General features: G+C 47.9%; 1 protein-coding gene across 1 annotated transcript in view; it reads left to right on the forward strand.

The window, feature by feature from the left end:
• The window catches only part of CAPZB (capping actin protein of muscle Z-line subunit beta), a 113,346-nt gene that overhangs the window by 69,628 nt on the left and 27,891 nt on the right, over positions 1-15,827 (forward strand). Inside the window, exons 3-4 of the mRNA XM_016214617.2 lie at positions 4,203-4,324; positions 9,148-9,261. Of these exons, the coding sequence (XP_016070103.2) occupies positions 4,203-4,324; positions 9,148-9,261 (236 nt within the window). The remainder of the gene's footprint in view (positions 1-4,202; positions 4,325-9,147; positions 9,262-15,827) is intronic.

Consider the following 15,827-nt stretch of genomic DNA (forward strand, 5'->3'; position numbering starts at 1 on the left):
AACAGGACTGATGGAGGGAAATAGAATACAAAAATATGGCCCACCTTCCGAATTTATCCAAAAGGTCAAAATTGTACCTGTTTGGATGAAGAATCATTCATCCTTATATTCCAGGTGCTTTGTACAGTAGGGCAACTCATACTCCATCATGAGTTCTAAGTGTTTTTCTGTGCACTGCCATATTTTTTTGAGCAATAGTTAAGGTGTATGTTTTTCTGAAGCTGATAGTACCTGGCCATGAACTTTGAAAAGTCCAGTGACAGATCTTCAAGGGTGGCTGGATCTTCAGGTAATATCTCTGGGCCTCCCCATTGCTCAGAAGCTCAGGTGCTCTCCTGATGCCTGGTGCAGCCCTGGACCCTCACCTCCACCTCAGCTTCCCTGGAGAGAGAAGGAAAGCCATACACCTTCCCACAGCCCCTGGAGAAAACTTTGAGAGCTCCTTCCTTGAATAGGCCCAGGTGTTTGAGGGTGTGGAGCTATTGGTGGCCCGTGGCGGGTGGTGGAGTGGAGATCAGCCTTGTCCAAACTATATGGAATGAGGAGCTCTGTGACTAGAAAAGGAAAGGCAGGCTGAGCAGGTGACAAGCATGGCTATTGATGACAGCTGGTATCACAAATCAGCTCTTTGCAGTGTTGCCTTAGCTTGTCTGATTTGAAGGACATGAGTTACCAAGTGGGAGGAGTGGAATCCCTTCTGTCCTTTATGCTGATCTGATCTCCTTGGCCATGTGGGGCCGGCTGGATCCCATTTTCTAGACCAATGGCTGCCACATTTTTGTGTTTTAGTTTCACAGGTGAGAAACATTAAAAAAAAAAAAAAGAGTAGGTCATTGGGTTGCCAACCTTTAAAACAAAAACCAAATAAGCCTCTGATAAAATTAAGGACATCTTATAAACAAAGATGGGGCATTCTCTGAAAAAGGATGAGTACTTTTAACCATATGGAGAAGTTAATGCCATTTAGGATTTTCCTGAAGTGTTTTCACTGATGTAGGGTCTCTGGTGTGACCCGCCTACTGTGTTTGTTGTGTGGCTAGTCAGCAGCAGGGTGCAGGCTAGAACATAGGCCTCTTGGTTCTCAGGTTGGCCCTCCAGGTCAGATATTAATAAAAATGCCAGAATTTTAATGAAAACTCCAGTGCATTTATTTATTTATTTATTTAATTTTATTATTTAATTTAATTTTTCTAAATATATCTTTATTGATTTCAGAGAGGGGAAAGGAGAGGGAGAGAGAGAGATAGAAACATCAATGATGAGAGAGTCACTGATCGAGCCCACAACCTGGGCATGTGCCCTGACCGGGAATCGAACCCCGATCGCCTGGATCCTAGGTCCACTCCCAACCGCTGAGCCACGCCCGGCTGGGCAAAACTCCAGTGCATTTAATCTAGAGCTTTTGTATGACATCTCGGTTCATATTTGTGAATCACAAGTGAAAGTGGTCATTGGTGCCATCAAAGTTTAGTTCTTTACAATAAATTCTTAAAGTTGATTGGCGTTTGGGAGCCTCCATGTTGTAAAACTGCCCCCTCCTTCCCAATAGATTGAGCACTTACTGTGTGTCGAGCACTGCCATGAGCACTAGGGATGCAGCCACTAACAAAACTGGAGTCTCTGCCTGGTAAAGTCTACATTCTAGTGAGGGAGACAGACAACAAATAGAGAAAAAAATATAATTCAGTTTGTGCAAGTTCCAGGAAGATGTTTTTCAAATACTTTGATCTATGGATTAACCTTTTGGATAGGAGTGAAGTCATACCCATTTTATACCAAATCCCATTATTTTGTAGGCTTTCCTGTGTTGGGGGACTTATCTGCAAGCAACATGACTGGTGGGAAAGGGGAAGCAGGTGGCCCCAGGCACAACTGGGGTTAAGAAAACCTGGGTTCTCAAGGGTCCATTTTTATCCCACGCCTGAAACTGTGGTGAATTCAGGTGTCATCTAGGCTGGTGTGACCTTCTAAGATTAACAGATCACAGAACGCACTGAGCACAAAGAGAGAGCGGGGGCATAAATATGTCAGCTACTAATGTGCGTGCTTTCCCCTGTGCTGGGCACTGTACTGAACGCCGATGCAGTAGCTCAGGTGATCCTCCCAATCACAGTTGGTTGGTTTTTCTTGTCCCCACTTTACAGGTGAGGAAATCCAGTCTTAGTGGAGAAGTAAAGTGACTTATCCAAGGTCTTAAGGCCAGTGAGCAGTGGAGTAAGGAAGTTAGCTGCAGAGCCTGTTTGCTTAGTCTCCACCATAACCAGGATAAATTGGGCCAGTAGTGTCAGTGCCCAATAGGTAAGCCAGGCAGCAGCCAATGGAAAAAATAGTGATACTTCGGGAAGGGCTGTGGTGTGATAGGCAGGCACATGGGTGCCCAGGGTTGTTTCACTGGGCCAACAACAGGAAACTAGTTCCAGACCCCAGCTGCTTTGGGCGGAAGCTGTTAAAATCTCCCTTGCCTAGGCCAGGACTTTCTTCCAGGCTCTGTGGCTGTCATACCTGAGTGGGGTGGGGTGGGGTGGGAAGGAGTTGTTTGCTACCAGAGTGTGCCTTGGTGTGTGCACTTTCTTTCCTCTTAGCTGTCTGTTAGGCCAGAGTTACGGTCAGAAGGGGATATTTCTGTTTCTGCTGCTTGCTTCTTGTGTGGGCCTTGGGCAGCTTAATGACTCTAGGCCCCAATTCTCAAACCTGTAAATGGGGATAACGTTTAACTACTTCACAGGATGAGAGTGAGCTTGAAGTGGATAAGTGGTAGACACTTTGGATGGCAGTGGGGTTGATATGATCAACACCAAAACTAACTTTGAAAATAGCCCCATTTGAGGGTGGAAAAAGTTCTCTATTTTTGTCTGTCTGTTTAGTGGAGAGGGGTACACAGGTGGGTGGTGCATGGAGAAGAGATTCTGAAAATAAGCAGGCTGTTTCCAGGGGTTAATGGTATGCATACCTCTTGGGGGCTAGATGACATGCTGCTCCTTGTATAAGAAATGGTCCATTTCACTGAGGCCAGAATTGATGTGAGCTACAAGGCTGGGCAATCGTCTTCTAGTTGTGCCAGACAGAGCCTTACAGGCTGAGTTCTGAAGCACCCTGGGGTCAGCAGAGGTGCCCTGAGAGGCCCACAGAGGCTGGGCGGTCTCTGAGGTAGTGGCGGTCTCTGTCCCCATCGCTCTGATGGTGGAAAGGTCTTCCTTTGGGAGGAACACAGGCACTGGTGTAGCTGTCGGCCCCTCTGCTGAGCTGCTCTTCTGGGTGTCCTTGCCACATGATTTAACTTTTCCATTTGGAAGGGCTGTTGGTGCAGTTGGCAGCCACTTGCCTGGTAAACGATATGGTGGGGCCTCCATAAACCCAGGCCCATGAAACGAATAAGTCAGCACATTGAAAATACAGCGTGGAAGTGACTCAAGCTTGAAGGAATCCATCTCTGAAAGTGCTGCCATCCCTTACTGGAATATTTTGGTGGAAATTGATGCTTGAGTTGGGAAGAAGAGGCCAGTGGCCTGGTTACTAGCAGGGCCATGTGTCACATTCAGCACCATTTGCCCCGAGATTCAGCCCTACCTGCCCCAGACCTTGGAGCCCTCTTTGTCATTGAGGTGGCCCCAGGCAGGTCAACCTGATAGAAGCCCGCTGGAACCCCGGGCTGTGAGAAGCTGGTGTGACCCTGTCTTTGCAGCAGGTAAGGTTGACTCTACAAGTCAACCTGGTAATGCTTGGCCAGGGACCTGGAAAATATTGGAAACTGCACCCAGCATGGGAGCCTGTGGGAGTTCTCTGCCGTGGATGGGTTACTCTTCTCAGAGTTCTGTGCATTCCTGTGTATTTGAAATGTTTACATTCTTCTCGGGACTTCAGCTTGTACTTTGCCCACCAGAGACCAATACTGAGCATATACATACTTAAATGTACTAGACCACCCTGGCGACCAGGTAATTAAAGCTGAATGCAGATTTGGAAGGAAGGCTGTATTGGAAATCATGCTCTGCTGTAATTCAAGAACAGGTTTCTTTATAGAGGGACACAGTTGGTGTCAGACACATGTGGAAAAGAAAAGAACAGGCCCATAATTCTGGCAGAGTACCAAGGGCCAGATGTTAAACATGCTGACGGTGATCTGGCTGCAGTTGTCGTTAGCCAGCCTGGATCTGATGTGTTATTTTAACCCCTGTTTCTGCCTTTTCCTTTCTCTCTGCCAGGTCCCCAGTCTATGTGAAGATCTCCTGTCTTCTGTTGACCAGCCACTGAAAATCGCCAGAGACAAGGTGGTGGGAAAGGATTACCTTTTGTGTGACTACAACAGAGATGGAGACTCCTATAGGTGAGCTCCTGCCTCTAGAGTTCAGCAGGCACGCCAGGCTGCACCGTGGGCACCCAGTACCATGTGGCAGCACCTGGACCACTGAACAGGACAGACATTTGTCTTTCTGCTAGTTCTTCCTCCCTGTCTCCCTCCTTTCTTCCCGTCTTTCCATCTATCCTTCCATGCAATCAACCAGTAGATGTTGTGGAGTGCCTCTAATGAGTATCGGAGATGCAGCATGAACAAAAGGCCTCTGCCCTGGTGGAGTTTACAGTCTAAAGGGAGAGGGATGTTGTTACAGAACAATGAGCAGTTTCATTGTAATTAAGTAATGCAAGGTTAAGATACAGGGTGTGGACGTGATGGAGGTCCTGAGCACGGAGAGGGCCTATGTATATTTAAGGAACATTTGAATGCAGCTTTGTCAAACAAATATGCAACTCTTCTTTCTCTTTTCCATCACCATGCTGAGTGTAATAAATAAGGTGACATGAGTCCCTATCCTGGTGATCAATGGTCTAGAACCAGACATGATTACCTGTACGACATGATTCATGTAGACAGTGCCAAGCTTATTCAGGGTTTGAGGGTAACATAGAGGAGACCATGGTTGAGTCCAGGAAGACTTTCTGAAGGAGGTGATGTCTGACCTAGGTTTTTAAGGGTGTCTAGGAGTTCTTCCTATTAAAGATTGGGAACCCTAAACGAGTCCAGTATTTCTGTGATGGACCGCTATAGCCAGTGCCTTGGGGAATGTGGAGGAACACATCTGCTTTAGGCTTATTTGGAGCCCACAGAACCTGGGCTGTCTTGAAGCTTCATCCTATTGCTCTTTTTGGGGAGTAGAGGGTCAGGGTCAGAGAAAAAACTAGCTAGAGCCAGCTGACCTGGCCCCAAACCGGCACTGCCCCCTATAGCAATGGGGACTTTGACCAGTTGCTTGTTATCCTTTGTCTTTAGTTTTCTCGCATAGAAAAAGGAAATAATAGTATTTGTTCTTTCAGCATCCTACTTATAACATCTCTCTGTAAGCATGTACTGTATGTGTCAGGCACTATTCGAAGTCACTCTTCAGTGGAGCTTATATCCTAGTGAGGAAGCCAGATAGTAAGCAAATGTGTAAATAATATAGACTGAAAACTGAATAAAGAACATAAAAAGGACAAGAGAGAGGCGGGACGGGTAGACAGGGAAGGCTCTTGTTAGTGTAATGTTTGAAGTGAGATTTAAGGATGAAAGAGTTCAGCCCAGCACAGGTCTGGGAGAAGAGCATGCTGGGAGTGGTGGCCCTGGGAGAAGCTGCGCTGGTCAGGATCAAACCTGAAGGAAGGCCGGAGTGCGAGGAGGCAGTGAGGAGGGTGGGAGATGAGTCAGAGGCGTGGTGGGGACAGGTTGTGCAGGGCCTTCGAGGCTAGGGTGAGGGTAATAGGACAGGGCTACTGGAGGAATTAAAAGAAATAACATATGCAGAAGTACTGAGGAGCACAGAAGTTACCATTAAATGTCAAAGATTTAATGAATACTGACTTTCAAGAGACTAGACAATTGTTTTATAGTCATGTTCGTTTTCTAGCTTCAGGTAGAAGTTAGGTAGAGAATGTGTTTTAGCCTAATCCAAGCCAGACCAGAGACTAGAGTGGAGATATTTCAGTGAATAGTAGTTACTTTTAAAAAATAGAGCCAGCAGAGTTTGCGGGTGGGTGCGGTGTGAAGGGCAGTTGTGGGGCTTTGGGCCTGAGCAGCTGGAAGGTGGGGTCATTGTTTATTGAGGTGAGGAAGACTCTGGGATTTGCTGGTTTGGGGGCATTTTAAGCTCGAGATGCCCATTGGGCGAAAGTGAAGGTGTCTGGTAGGCTGTAGGTAGTCTAGTCGTCTGGGTGGAAAGGAGATGCAGGTGTGGGAGTCCCCAGCTGAGAGGTGTTGCAAGCCCTGAGGCAGAGCAGGTTCAGCTTCAAGGGCCAGTCACTGTATAGGGTTTGAGCATAGGTCCACGTCCAGCCTCCTAGGAAAGGGTGGACCAGCCCTTTGAGACAGAGGTCTGTGAGGTGCTAAGTGGTCCAACAGACCAGGGAGCTCATCACCAAAGGATGGGGTTCAGCTTTGCCAGGTATGGGGTTCAGAGGAGGCTTCCTGGAAGAGGGGATCCTTGAGCTGAGGTCATTATGTTTCTTTTTCCACCTGAAAACTCCAGCTTGCTGTTTGAGGCAGCTGTTCCCCAGCAGCCTGTGGAAGGCTGGGATCATTTCCACATCCATGTTGAGGCCGGGCTACCCCTGGGCCTTGGTACTTGCTTTCCCTCCTAGTCTCCCTGCCAACTCCCACTTTCCTTCCTCAGGCACTGCAGAGAGGCATAGGGGACCTTAGCCGAAGAGGAGCCCGGGGTGTCAGGGCCCAGGACTTTGCTTCCCTTTTTCCTCTTCTCGATATAAAACACTTCAAGGTCTTCTGATTTTCTCCACACATTTCCATCCTAACTGTTTGATCGTTTGCTTAAATAAGATCCTTATGGTGTGACCGTTGCCAGCAGCACTGTTTGAAACCTGTTAGCTGAAACAAAAAGCATTCTCTGAGGGAAATGAAAGGCCTGACTTTTGAAATCTAAGTGTTCCTGTCCATCTGTCTTTTTTCAAATGGCCTCCATTTAAGCTCTTAAATGTGTTCTGAGTGCCCCTTCCACTAAGAATATTCTGGGTAATGTTATGATTTTTCCCCCAGCTACAATTACCCCGGCTCCAGGACTAACGGCTTGAAATGCTGTCGTCTGTGAGCCAGGAGAAATGTGAGTTACAGGCTTCTTGAAAATTCCAGGCCCCCAGCCTGCAAGAGAGATGGGCTCTTGCCTCTCATCAGGTCGTCTTGTAATGAAAGCCAGTTGGGGCGGGTCTTCCAGGCACACAGGAGGGCGATGGCCCTTTAACTAGGGAAACGCAGGTCAGAGCACAAGTGTGTCAAGGAGGAGACTCAAAGAAAGCACATAAGGGAAGGGGGGTTCAGATTCTCGCTCTCTGGCTGTTTCCTACACCCACTGGTGAGGGAGGTACCAAGCCTAGTTTACAATAGGGGAGGCGACTGCGCCCTTCGAGGCCTCAGCAGAAAATGCAGAAAGTTGCTCCATCTCTGTTGGTTTGCAGGACCACCAGCAGACAGTATTCCTGGGTCCTTCCTCCCCACCCCATGCTGTCCATCACCAGCCCTTACTGCACACAGACTCAGTGCTGGGAGCTTGGGCGTGGAGGCAAACAGCACAGGCTCCCTTCACCATGTTCTCAGGCTCAGGAAGGGTAGGGCTATGGTAAGAATTGTCATTGTATGGGAGCGAGGGGACAGAGAGGGGCAGTAGCTACTTCTACTTCGGAGGGTGGTGTACAAGAATTGATTGATCCTTTGAACAGCTTTTTTTATATGGGCACGTGACTGAGTGCCAGGCACTGTTCTAGGTGCTGAGCAAACGGAGAAGACAAATCCCGCCCTGTTGGAGCTTAGGTTCTAGAGTTGGCTAGCTAAATTTAAATTAATTCAAATTAAGTTAACTGCAAATTTCAGTCCCTCAGATTGCACTGGCTACAAGTACTCAGTAGCCACATGAAGCTCATGGCTGCCGCTTTGCACAGCATAGAAACAGAACATTGCTGCTGCTGTGGAGAGTCCCGTCAGGCAGCACTGTTTTGAGGGATGAACCAGCCATGTCTGCGGCCCTTGGGAAGGGAGAGGTCTTCCCTGTTCGCTGAGTAGGTGCCTCATAGGGTAGCCGTTACCAAGACGAAAAATATTTGTGCACAGAGTTTGTTAAAACGGGTTCAGAAGACGGTGGTACCTTTTTTCCTTAACATCCATCCCAAATCGAAAGGTTCTCTTGTGTCCTCAGTAGTGTGGGGTTTGTTGCCAGAAGGAGAAACGGGAAATCAATGTGGGTTTCTTACAGTGGACACATTGAGGTGTTTATGCCCAAGAGTGTAAAGGGCTTTGTCTGAATCTCATATTGTCTTTTCCTTTTCATTCCTCTCACCTTTTTAATTCTCTTTCCTTCTGTGAACCCCCAGCTGCCTGGACTCCACCTGCAGGATTTAATGAGTAGATACTTCCCTTATAACCTCCTTTCCCGTACTCTGTGTGATTAAATGCTTTCCTGACGTCGCAAATACATTTTAAATAATGTGGAAAGTCTTTGGGCTGGCTAAAGAGACTGGTTCTCATTACTTAGCAGTCTTTATACATGTATGGCTCTTGGTGTTGGGAAAGCTGTCCTCTTTTCACGTGGAGAACTTGATTGCTCAGATTTTCTTATGTGTAATCAGTGTCCCCATGGGGCTGAGTCTCTTGCCCACTTCCCTAACGACAGCTCTCTTTTTAATTGTTATTTGTGTAAGGTCTTTGGAGTAAAAGTTTCTCCTGAGCTGCAGCAGATCAGGGCGGGGAGAGGGGCATCTGCTGATCAATGCAGTGGTGAAAACAAAGGAACATTCAAAAAAGGGTAGGAAAGAAAGCACAGTTGTTGAACACTCACTATATGCCCGGCTCTGGCCCAAGCACTTCTGATGTATTTTCTCCTTTGCTTGTCACAACAGCCCTATGGGTAGCAGATGGCAGCCTCATTTTACAAAGACATCAAGCCACTTGCCAGAAGTACGCAGCTGGTGAGAGGTGGAGTGCGGGGCTCATATCCATGTCCACTTGCTGCTGAACCTCAAAAAAGCTGGATTTGTTGCCAGGGCTTAGAATCTTTGCTGTGGGGAGTGGCCTTTTCTCTGAAATTTTGGGCAGCTGAGGCTTGGACTCATGAGTCACAGGCTATGTCTCTCCAAAGTGATACATGTCACCTCCTTCTCCTTCCTCCCCTCCAGGTCACCATGGAGTAACAAGTATGACCCTCCCTTGGAAGATGGGGCCATGCCTTCTGCTCGGCTGAGAAAGCTGGAGGTGGAAGCCAACAATGCCTTTGACCAGTATCGAGACCTGTGAGTTACTTGCTGCCTGTGCACTTTAGCCCTCACGGTTTTGACGAGTCAGTTATAAATGAGAGTGGGGCCAGGCCAATTAAGTCTCCCTTGAACCTGTTACCTCGCTCTCCTGGCTAATTAAAATTTTCTGCACCAAGAGCAGATGCGGGGCTCTAGTTTCCCAGTTGGGTCAGTTAGGAGATGACTTGGTAATAGACCCTGCTGTGAGCAGATTCACCTGTGTGTTACTCCGCATTGTGGTTCATAATAACAGCAGGTGCCATTGGGATAGGACCTAGTGTATGTAAGACACAGTGCCAGGTATTCCTTGCACATCATCTCAGATCCCCACAAACAAAATAGCTGTTTTAGTTCCCATTTTTCAGATGAAGAAATTAAGGCTCAGATAAAGTTGTTTGTCAAAGGCAAGAGTCAGAGCCAGGAATCCAACCCAAGTCTGTCTGTGTCCAAAGGCCACTCTGTTCTTTACTGTACTGCTTGTCCGACCCGGTTATTACCTGGTGCTTAGGGGTCTCTACTTCCAGACCAGTCACCAGGGCAGGATGGGTGGAGGTCCTTAACACAGCGGGAGCTGACATTTTGCTGGCTCTGGTTAGAGTCTTACTCTTCTTCCTTCTCCCGTTCAATCCTGCCTCCCACTATTCCACCAAAGACAGCTGCCACTTAATCGGTCACCTTTGCAAGGAAAAGCTCCAGAAAAGCCATCCTCTGCGTATTCATTATTAATCAGCAGAACCTCATTTTAGATTAAGTTCTATACTGATAATATTACCAAGACTGCACAAATTCAATCATTTAGAGAGGGATTGGCAAACTTTTCTATAAAAGGCCAGATAGTAAAAATGTTAAGCTCTGCAGGCTGCAGGAGTCCCTGCTGCTTATTCTTCTCTTTTCATTTTATATTAGTTTAAAGGTATAAAAGCTACCTCTCAAGCTTAATTAAGGTGGGTGGAATTTGGCCCTCAGTTTGTCTGCCCACCCTGATGTAGGATATAAGCAGGGTAATGAAAATGAAATAGCCTCAGAGCAGCTGAAACAGACGCTGCTCTAGAGCTGTTGGTCTCACTTGGGGTGAGAATATCAGGTCTCCAGAGACACTTGGAATGTTCTTCTAGTTCATTGCAGATTTCATGTAACGCATTTAATAAAGAATTTCTTTTAGAAGTTGGTTCAGGAGGAAAAATGACATCTCAATATGATATACAAACAACCCCACAACATTTAAGCAGATGAATGAAGTTCAGAGGTACAGCCATGAACAGTGGCCCTCACATTTCATTCCCCTGAACGTGTCGCTGTGTAACCAGCTTTATCTACATTATCTTGATCCTCACTGGAACCTCTGGGGAAGATACTTTTGTCCCTTTTTGATAGATAAGGAGACTGAGGCTCTGAGAGGTGAAAATGACTCACACTAGGCCACAGGAAGTAGAAGTGAAATGCTAGGGTTTAAATTTGTATTTGTCTCAAGTTTCCACAGATGATTGATTTTCATGTTAAAATCAACTTTCGTGTTTGAAGAGCTTTTACATCTAGAACTTTGCCCTGTAGTAGGATAGCTCTTTCTCCAGTGGTGCTGAGAAGTTGACTCATTGTTCTCATGGATTATTTGTCATTGTTTTTTACTATCTTTTACCCAGCCATTTGGCAAGAAGCAAATCCTGTTACAAAGAATTTCCAAGTGGAATTGAGTTTTATATTATAGTGATGATTTGATAATGAAATAACAGTGATGATAACAGCAGTTACCAGCCGGTGACTGCAAACACTGTGCTAGCTGCCTCACAATCTTCTTTATATTGTTTAATCTTCCAAACGGCTTTTGAGAGAGGATTCTCCCTGTTTTACAAATGAGTTGACAGATTCAGAGGTGAAGTAACCTACCCAAGTTCATGCAGCCAGTAGTTCATGGAAGTGGTCTATAAAGCCATCCTTACCCAGCTCCAGGGTCCAAAATGTATTCATTTACTCGACTGACATTTGAGTGCTTGCCACGAGCCAGGTATTGCTAAGCACTGGGGGTACGGCCTTGAACACGGCAGACCAAGTCCCTGCCCTCGTGGCACATCCACTGTGGAAAGACAAACAGTAGAGTGTGAACAAGTGCTGTGATGGGGTAGGGAGTGACTCACAGCTGTAAGGGGAGCAGCAGAGAAGGCCTCTGCAGGAGGTGACCTTGCAGCTGAGGCCTGATGCCCAGAGGGCTGGCTGTGCCTGGGCTGGAAAGAGCAGTCCAGGCAGAGGGCTGCTTGTGCAGACATCTCTTGGAATCCGGATAAGGATAGTTCTGGTTTCTTACAGACTTAAACATTTGGGTTGTAACTTCCTGCGTAAGGTGATTGAGACATGTTGCTTTGGGCTGGACCTGGAGAAGAGCCCAAGTTTTGTCGTTGACTTTCCCTCTCTTTTTTCTCCCTCTTGTCTTGCTGATGCATATACAGATGCCCCTCGATTTACGGTGGGGTTATGTCCTGATAAATGTATTTAATAAGTCGAAAATGTACTTAATACACCTGCTGAACATTATTGCTTAGTGGAGTTTCCCTTAACTGTGCTCAGAACACTCACAATAACCTACAGTTGGGCATTACCCTGAGTTTTGTCTCAAGAGCAACAGCCTTGCTCTCCTCATCAGAAGCAGACACACAGATGGGCATTTTGTAGGCATGATAGGATGCAAAAATACCAGCAATATCCCAGAAATGCTGGCGCAACAGTACACTATAGAGTATCAGTTATGTACCCTCGTGATTACATGTCTGAGTGGGAGCTCACAGTCACTGCCCAGTGAGCGTCACGAGAGAGTGTCATACTGCATGTAGCTAGCCCAGGAAAAGATCACACTTTGAAGTTCGGTTTCTGCTGGATGTGTATCCCTTTCACAAAACAGTAACATCAAATCACAAGTGGGGGAAGGCCTGTATAACGATACATGGTCAATCTTAGATGTGTACCTTCTGGGGGATCTTGATTGGCCTATTAGTGTGAACATTTCCCCTTTATCATTAAAAGATCTTCATAGTAATGCCTTAATCCTTACAATGATCCTGTGGGATATGTGGGAGTTATCCCATTTACTTACTAGATGATGAGACCGAGATGTCCTTGAGGTGGCTCACACACCAGAACACGGCCAGAGCTGGGGTCCACAGCTGGGTCCGACTCCGCACAGCGCCTCCTGAAGAGGCCTCCCCTTCCTGGGCAAATGCCCACTTTTCTGGTGGCTTTTAAGCTTTAATGACTGTATTTCTGTGTGCCTTTGAGTGTGCCTGCACTCTCCTGAGAGTGAGCTGACCTGCTGGTGAGATTGAGAGGGGTGACAGGACAGCTTCCTGTACTCACAGTGGAGGCTGAACTGGACAAGCCAGACCCTGAAGTTCTGTGGCAGTTCGTGTTGGTGGAATCCCAGCCTGGAGGGTGCTGCTCTGTCCCCAGCAGCATCAGTGTGTTGTTTTGGAGGGGCACCCACAGAGGGGAGCAGAGAGGCCTGTTTCTCCCATGTGACAGCAGCCACAGGCCACTGGAGGGATAGTGGTTAGAGCTGCCATTGGGGACCCAGATTCATCAGTTTTAACTTCCCAGTGTTACCAAGTGCACTGGGGAGCACTCTCCTGAGACTGCATGTGAAGAACATTTTCCAGCTGGACCACACATGAGGAGCCAAAACATTTCTGGGTTGTGAGTTGTTGGTGGTCACATTGGTGGCCATGGTGGGGTTGGAGCATGAGCTCTTTTCCCTGTGGTTTTAGAGCACACGGAAGTCAGCCAGGGGCTAGGAGGCCTGTCTCTGCCTTGAGCAGCACAGGCCAGTGGTTACTCTGGGTTTTCTAGAAACCACACTGTTCCATGGCTGATATGGATTTGTCCATCTATCTCCCTTGCATGTTGGCAAGCGGGCTCAGGCAAAGGTCACTCTGAGGGGAGGCATGCCCTCCCACCCCACCCCATGACAACACCTTGAGTCTGTTGGCTTTGGTCACTCTGAACTGCTGCATGAGGGGCCAGGACATGGCATGTGTCCTGGGTCTGGTGAGAGGAGCTCAGAGCCTCAGGCAGACCCCACCTCTGCCAGAAAGAAAAGGGAGTCATTTGAAAAGCCACTGCCCCGACAGCAGGACTGGCACAGCATTGTACCCAGGAGGGCCGGGCAAGTAGAGCCCCACTCCAAACTGGAGCTTGGCCTGCACCCCAGAGGGATGGAGAGATGTGAAGAGCAGACCTGTCCCCCATGCTGAGTCCTGACAACCCATGCTAACTGAGTCCTGACAACCCAGGTGTTTCTGAATCTTGAATCCTGATGAATGGCAGTTAGGACTGGGTTTATGCTCTGGCCACTTGACCTCTCACCACTCAATGGCTGAATGCTGTCAGATCCCAGCCACAGTGGGGCTCCAAGTCCTTTTGTGGTGAGCATTGTGCTTTAAGGAGCCTTCAAGGGGCTGATTGTCCTGTGGATCACTCGCGGGAAGGGCCTCACTCTGTCCTGGGAGGCTGCACTGAATTCAACTAACATGGGAGCCTGGGAGGCCGGCGGTGCTCTCTCCTGCTACTCCCCCAAGCCCCCACAATCCCTGTGCTTTAAGACTGAATGCGCTGGAATTTTTGTTGTCATCCAGTAAATAGGCAGACACAGCTTCTGCCAGCACTGGCAGTGTGTGTGTGTATGTGCACCCGCGTGGGTGCGTACACGCACAGTGGTGACATGGCATCCTGGTTCCCTTTCCTCTCTGCTGCTTTTTTTTTTTTTTTTTTTAATGTTTCTAACGTTTCTATTGATTTCAGAGAGAGAAAGGGAGAGAGATAGAAGCATCAGTAATAAGAGAGCATCATCAGTCGGCTGCTTCCTGCGCGCCCCCTACTGGGGATCAAGCCCTCAACCTGGGCATGTGCCCTCACTGGGAATGGAACTGTGACCTTCCAGGTTCATGGGTGGATGCTCAACCACTGAGCTACTCTGAGCCGCCCCTGCTGGGCTTCTTCCTGCTTCTTGTGGGTCCATTAACCTTGCTTACTCTTGATGTTTTCCTTAAGATGATGAGGGGAAGGAGACCTCAGTGAACGTGCAGAAATTTAGATCTGAAACATGTAGGCCAGGCATCCTGCTGGAGCTGCGCCAGCTCTTTCCAGGGAGGGGGTGCTCGCTGTCCCCCAAAGGCTTCTCTCTGCCATGAGCATCCTGAGGGAAAGCCTTGGATCCTGTCCTGGGCTCTGGGCCTTGCTCCCAGGTCTGTAAAGGCTTTGACTTTGCAGGGAATTAGAACTAATTGTCAACACATGGAGTTGGTATGGTCAGGGTGAGGGAGCGGGGCCAGGGATGGATTGACGAGCGGGCCCTCTGGCTTGTAACTTCTGTGGGGATGTGACACCCTTCTTCCTTGCCTATACACAGCATTTCTCCATTATGGAGTAAATGTGCCAGCAGTCGGGAGCATGACTTTCCCAAGGTGAGCAAGACGAGTATGGACTTGGATATCATCTGTGTGTCCTGCGTGATCCTTTGAAGCCATTCATTCCTTGTTTACCCTCCTGCCCAGAGCTCTCTGCCACATACTCAGCCACATACCTTCCACTCCCCTCCCACATTTATCGGGTTTTTTTGTTTGGTGTCATCAATGGCGGAAAGGACCCATGGTAGTAGCTTCCCCCCAGGAAGATAACTGTCAAGCAACTGTTAGCATTACCCAGACAACCCTGTTTTTCAATTAAAATAGCCAGTTTGCTGAGGACAAGCATGTTTTGCTGGGGCTGGATGAGGTCATTATCTATTCTGAAGTCATCTTGAATTTCATCACTTCCCTCTCCTAAGCCCTCCCACCCTGGTCCCCAACATCTAGGCTACTCTCATTGTTCTCTGTCAAGCCCCAAGGTGGTTTTCCACCTCATTCTCGGGCCTGGCTCAGTCCAGGAAATGCCATTAGAGCGCAGCACTGGGGAGGGTCAAGGAAGGGCACACTCTTGGGTGGCCGGCTCATAGGATCACTTCTTTCTTGGAAGAATTGACTCTACTTTTTTAGGCCCAAGTCTAGGATAGTTCATCAGTTATAAAACCTCATCACTTGACCTAAGTGATCTATCTTTCTTGAGGGGCTTGGCCATGGAGCCCTCAGTGTGGGGTAGGTACTTGAAGCTGCCAGAGGAACATCTCACTTGTCGTGTGAGGCACCAGCACCAGCCATGAACCCCAAGATCGGTGCTTTGGTTTTTCAGGTTCCCAGAGAAGACGGGAACCTTCGCTGCTTCGGCTTTCACATTGCTTCTTGCCGTTGCCTCTCTCGGCATGGGCTTTGCTGAGACCAGATGTTCTAACCGAAGGGGTTGGCACTGCTTTCTTCCAAAGATGATTATTCCCATCTGTGCCAGACATCTTGCCCATGCTCTGTGCTCCTTGGCTCTTGGCTTGCAGCAGATAATACCTTCAAACATGCGGTTGCAATTTATTGGCCTTATAAGTTAATTTTAGTGGGTGTGCAATTGATTGAAATCAAAGCTTAATGAAGGCCAGAGTCCGGGTGGGGGCTGGAGGAGCAGAGCAGGAAGGCATATTGTGTTCTTGCTTTAGGTCT

The sequence above is a fragment of the Miniopterus natalensis genome, chromosome 9, assembly GCF_054644295.1.
Source record: "Miniopterus natalensis isolate mMinNat1 chromosome 9, mMinNat1.hap1, whole genome shotgun sequence".
Taxonomy (NCBI): domain Eukaryota; kingdom Metazoa; phylum Chordata; class Mammalia; order Chiroptera; family Miniopteridae; genus Miniopterus; species Miniopterus natalensis.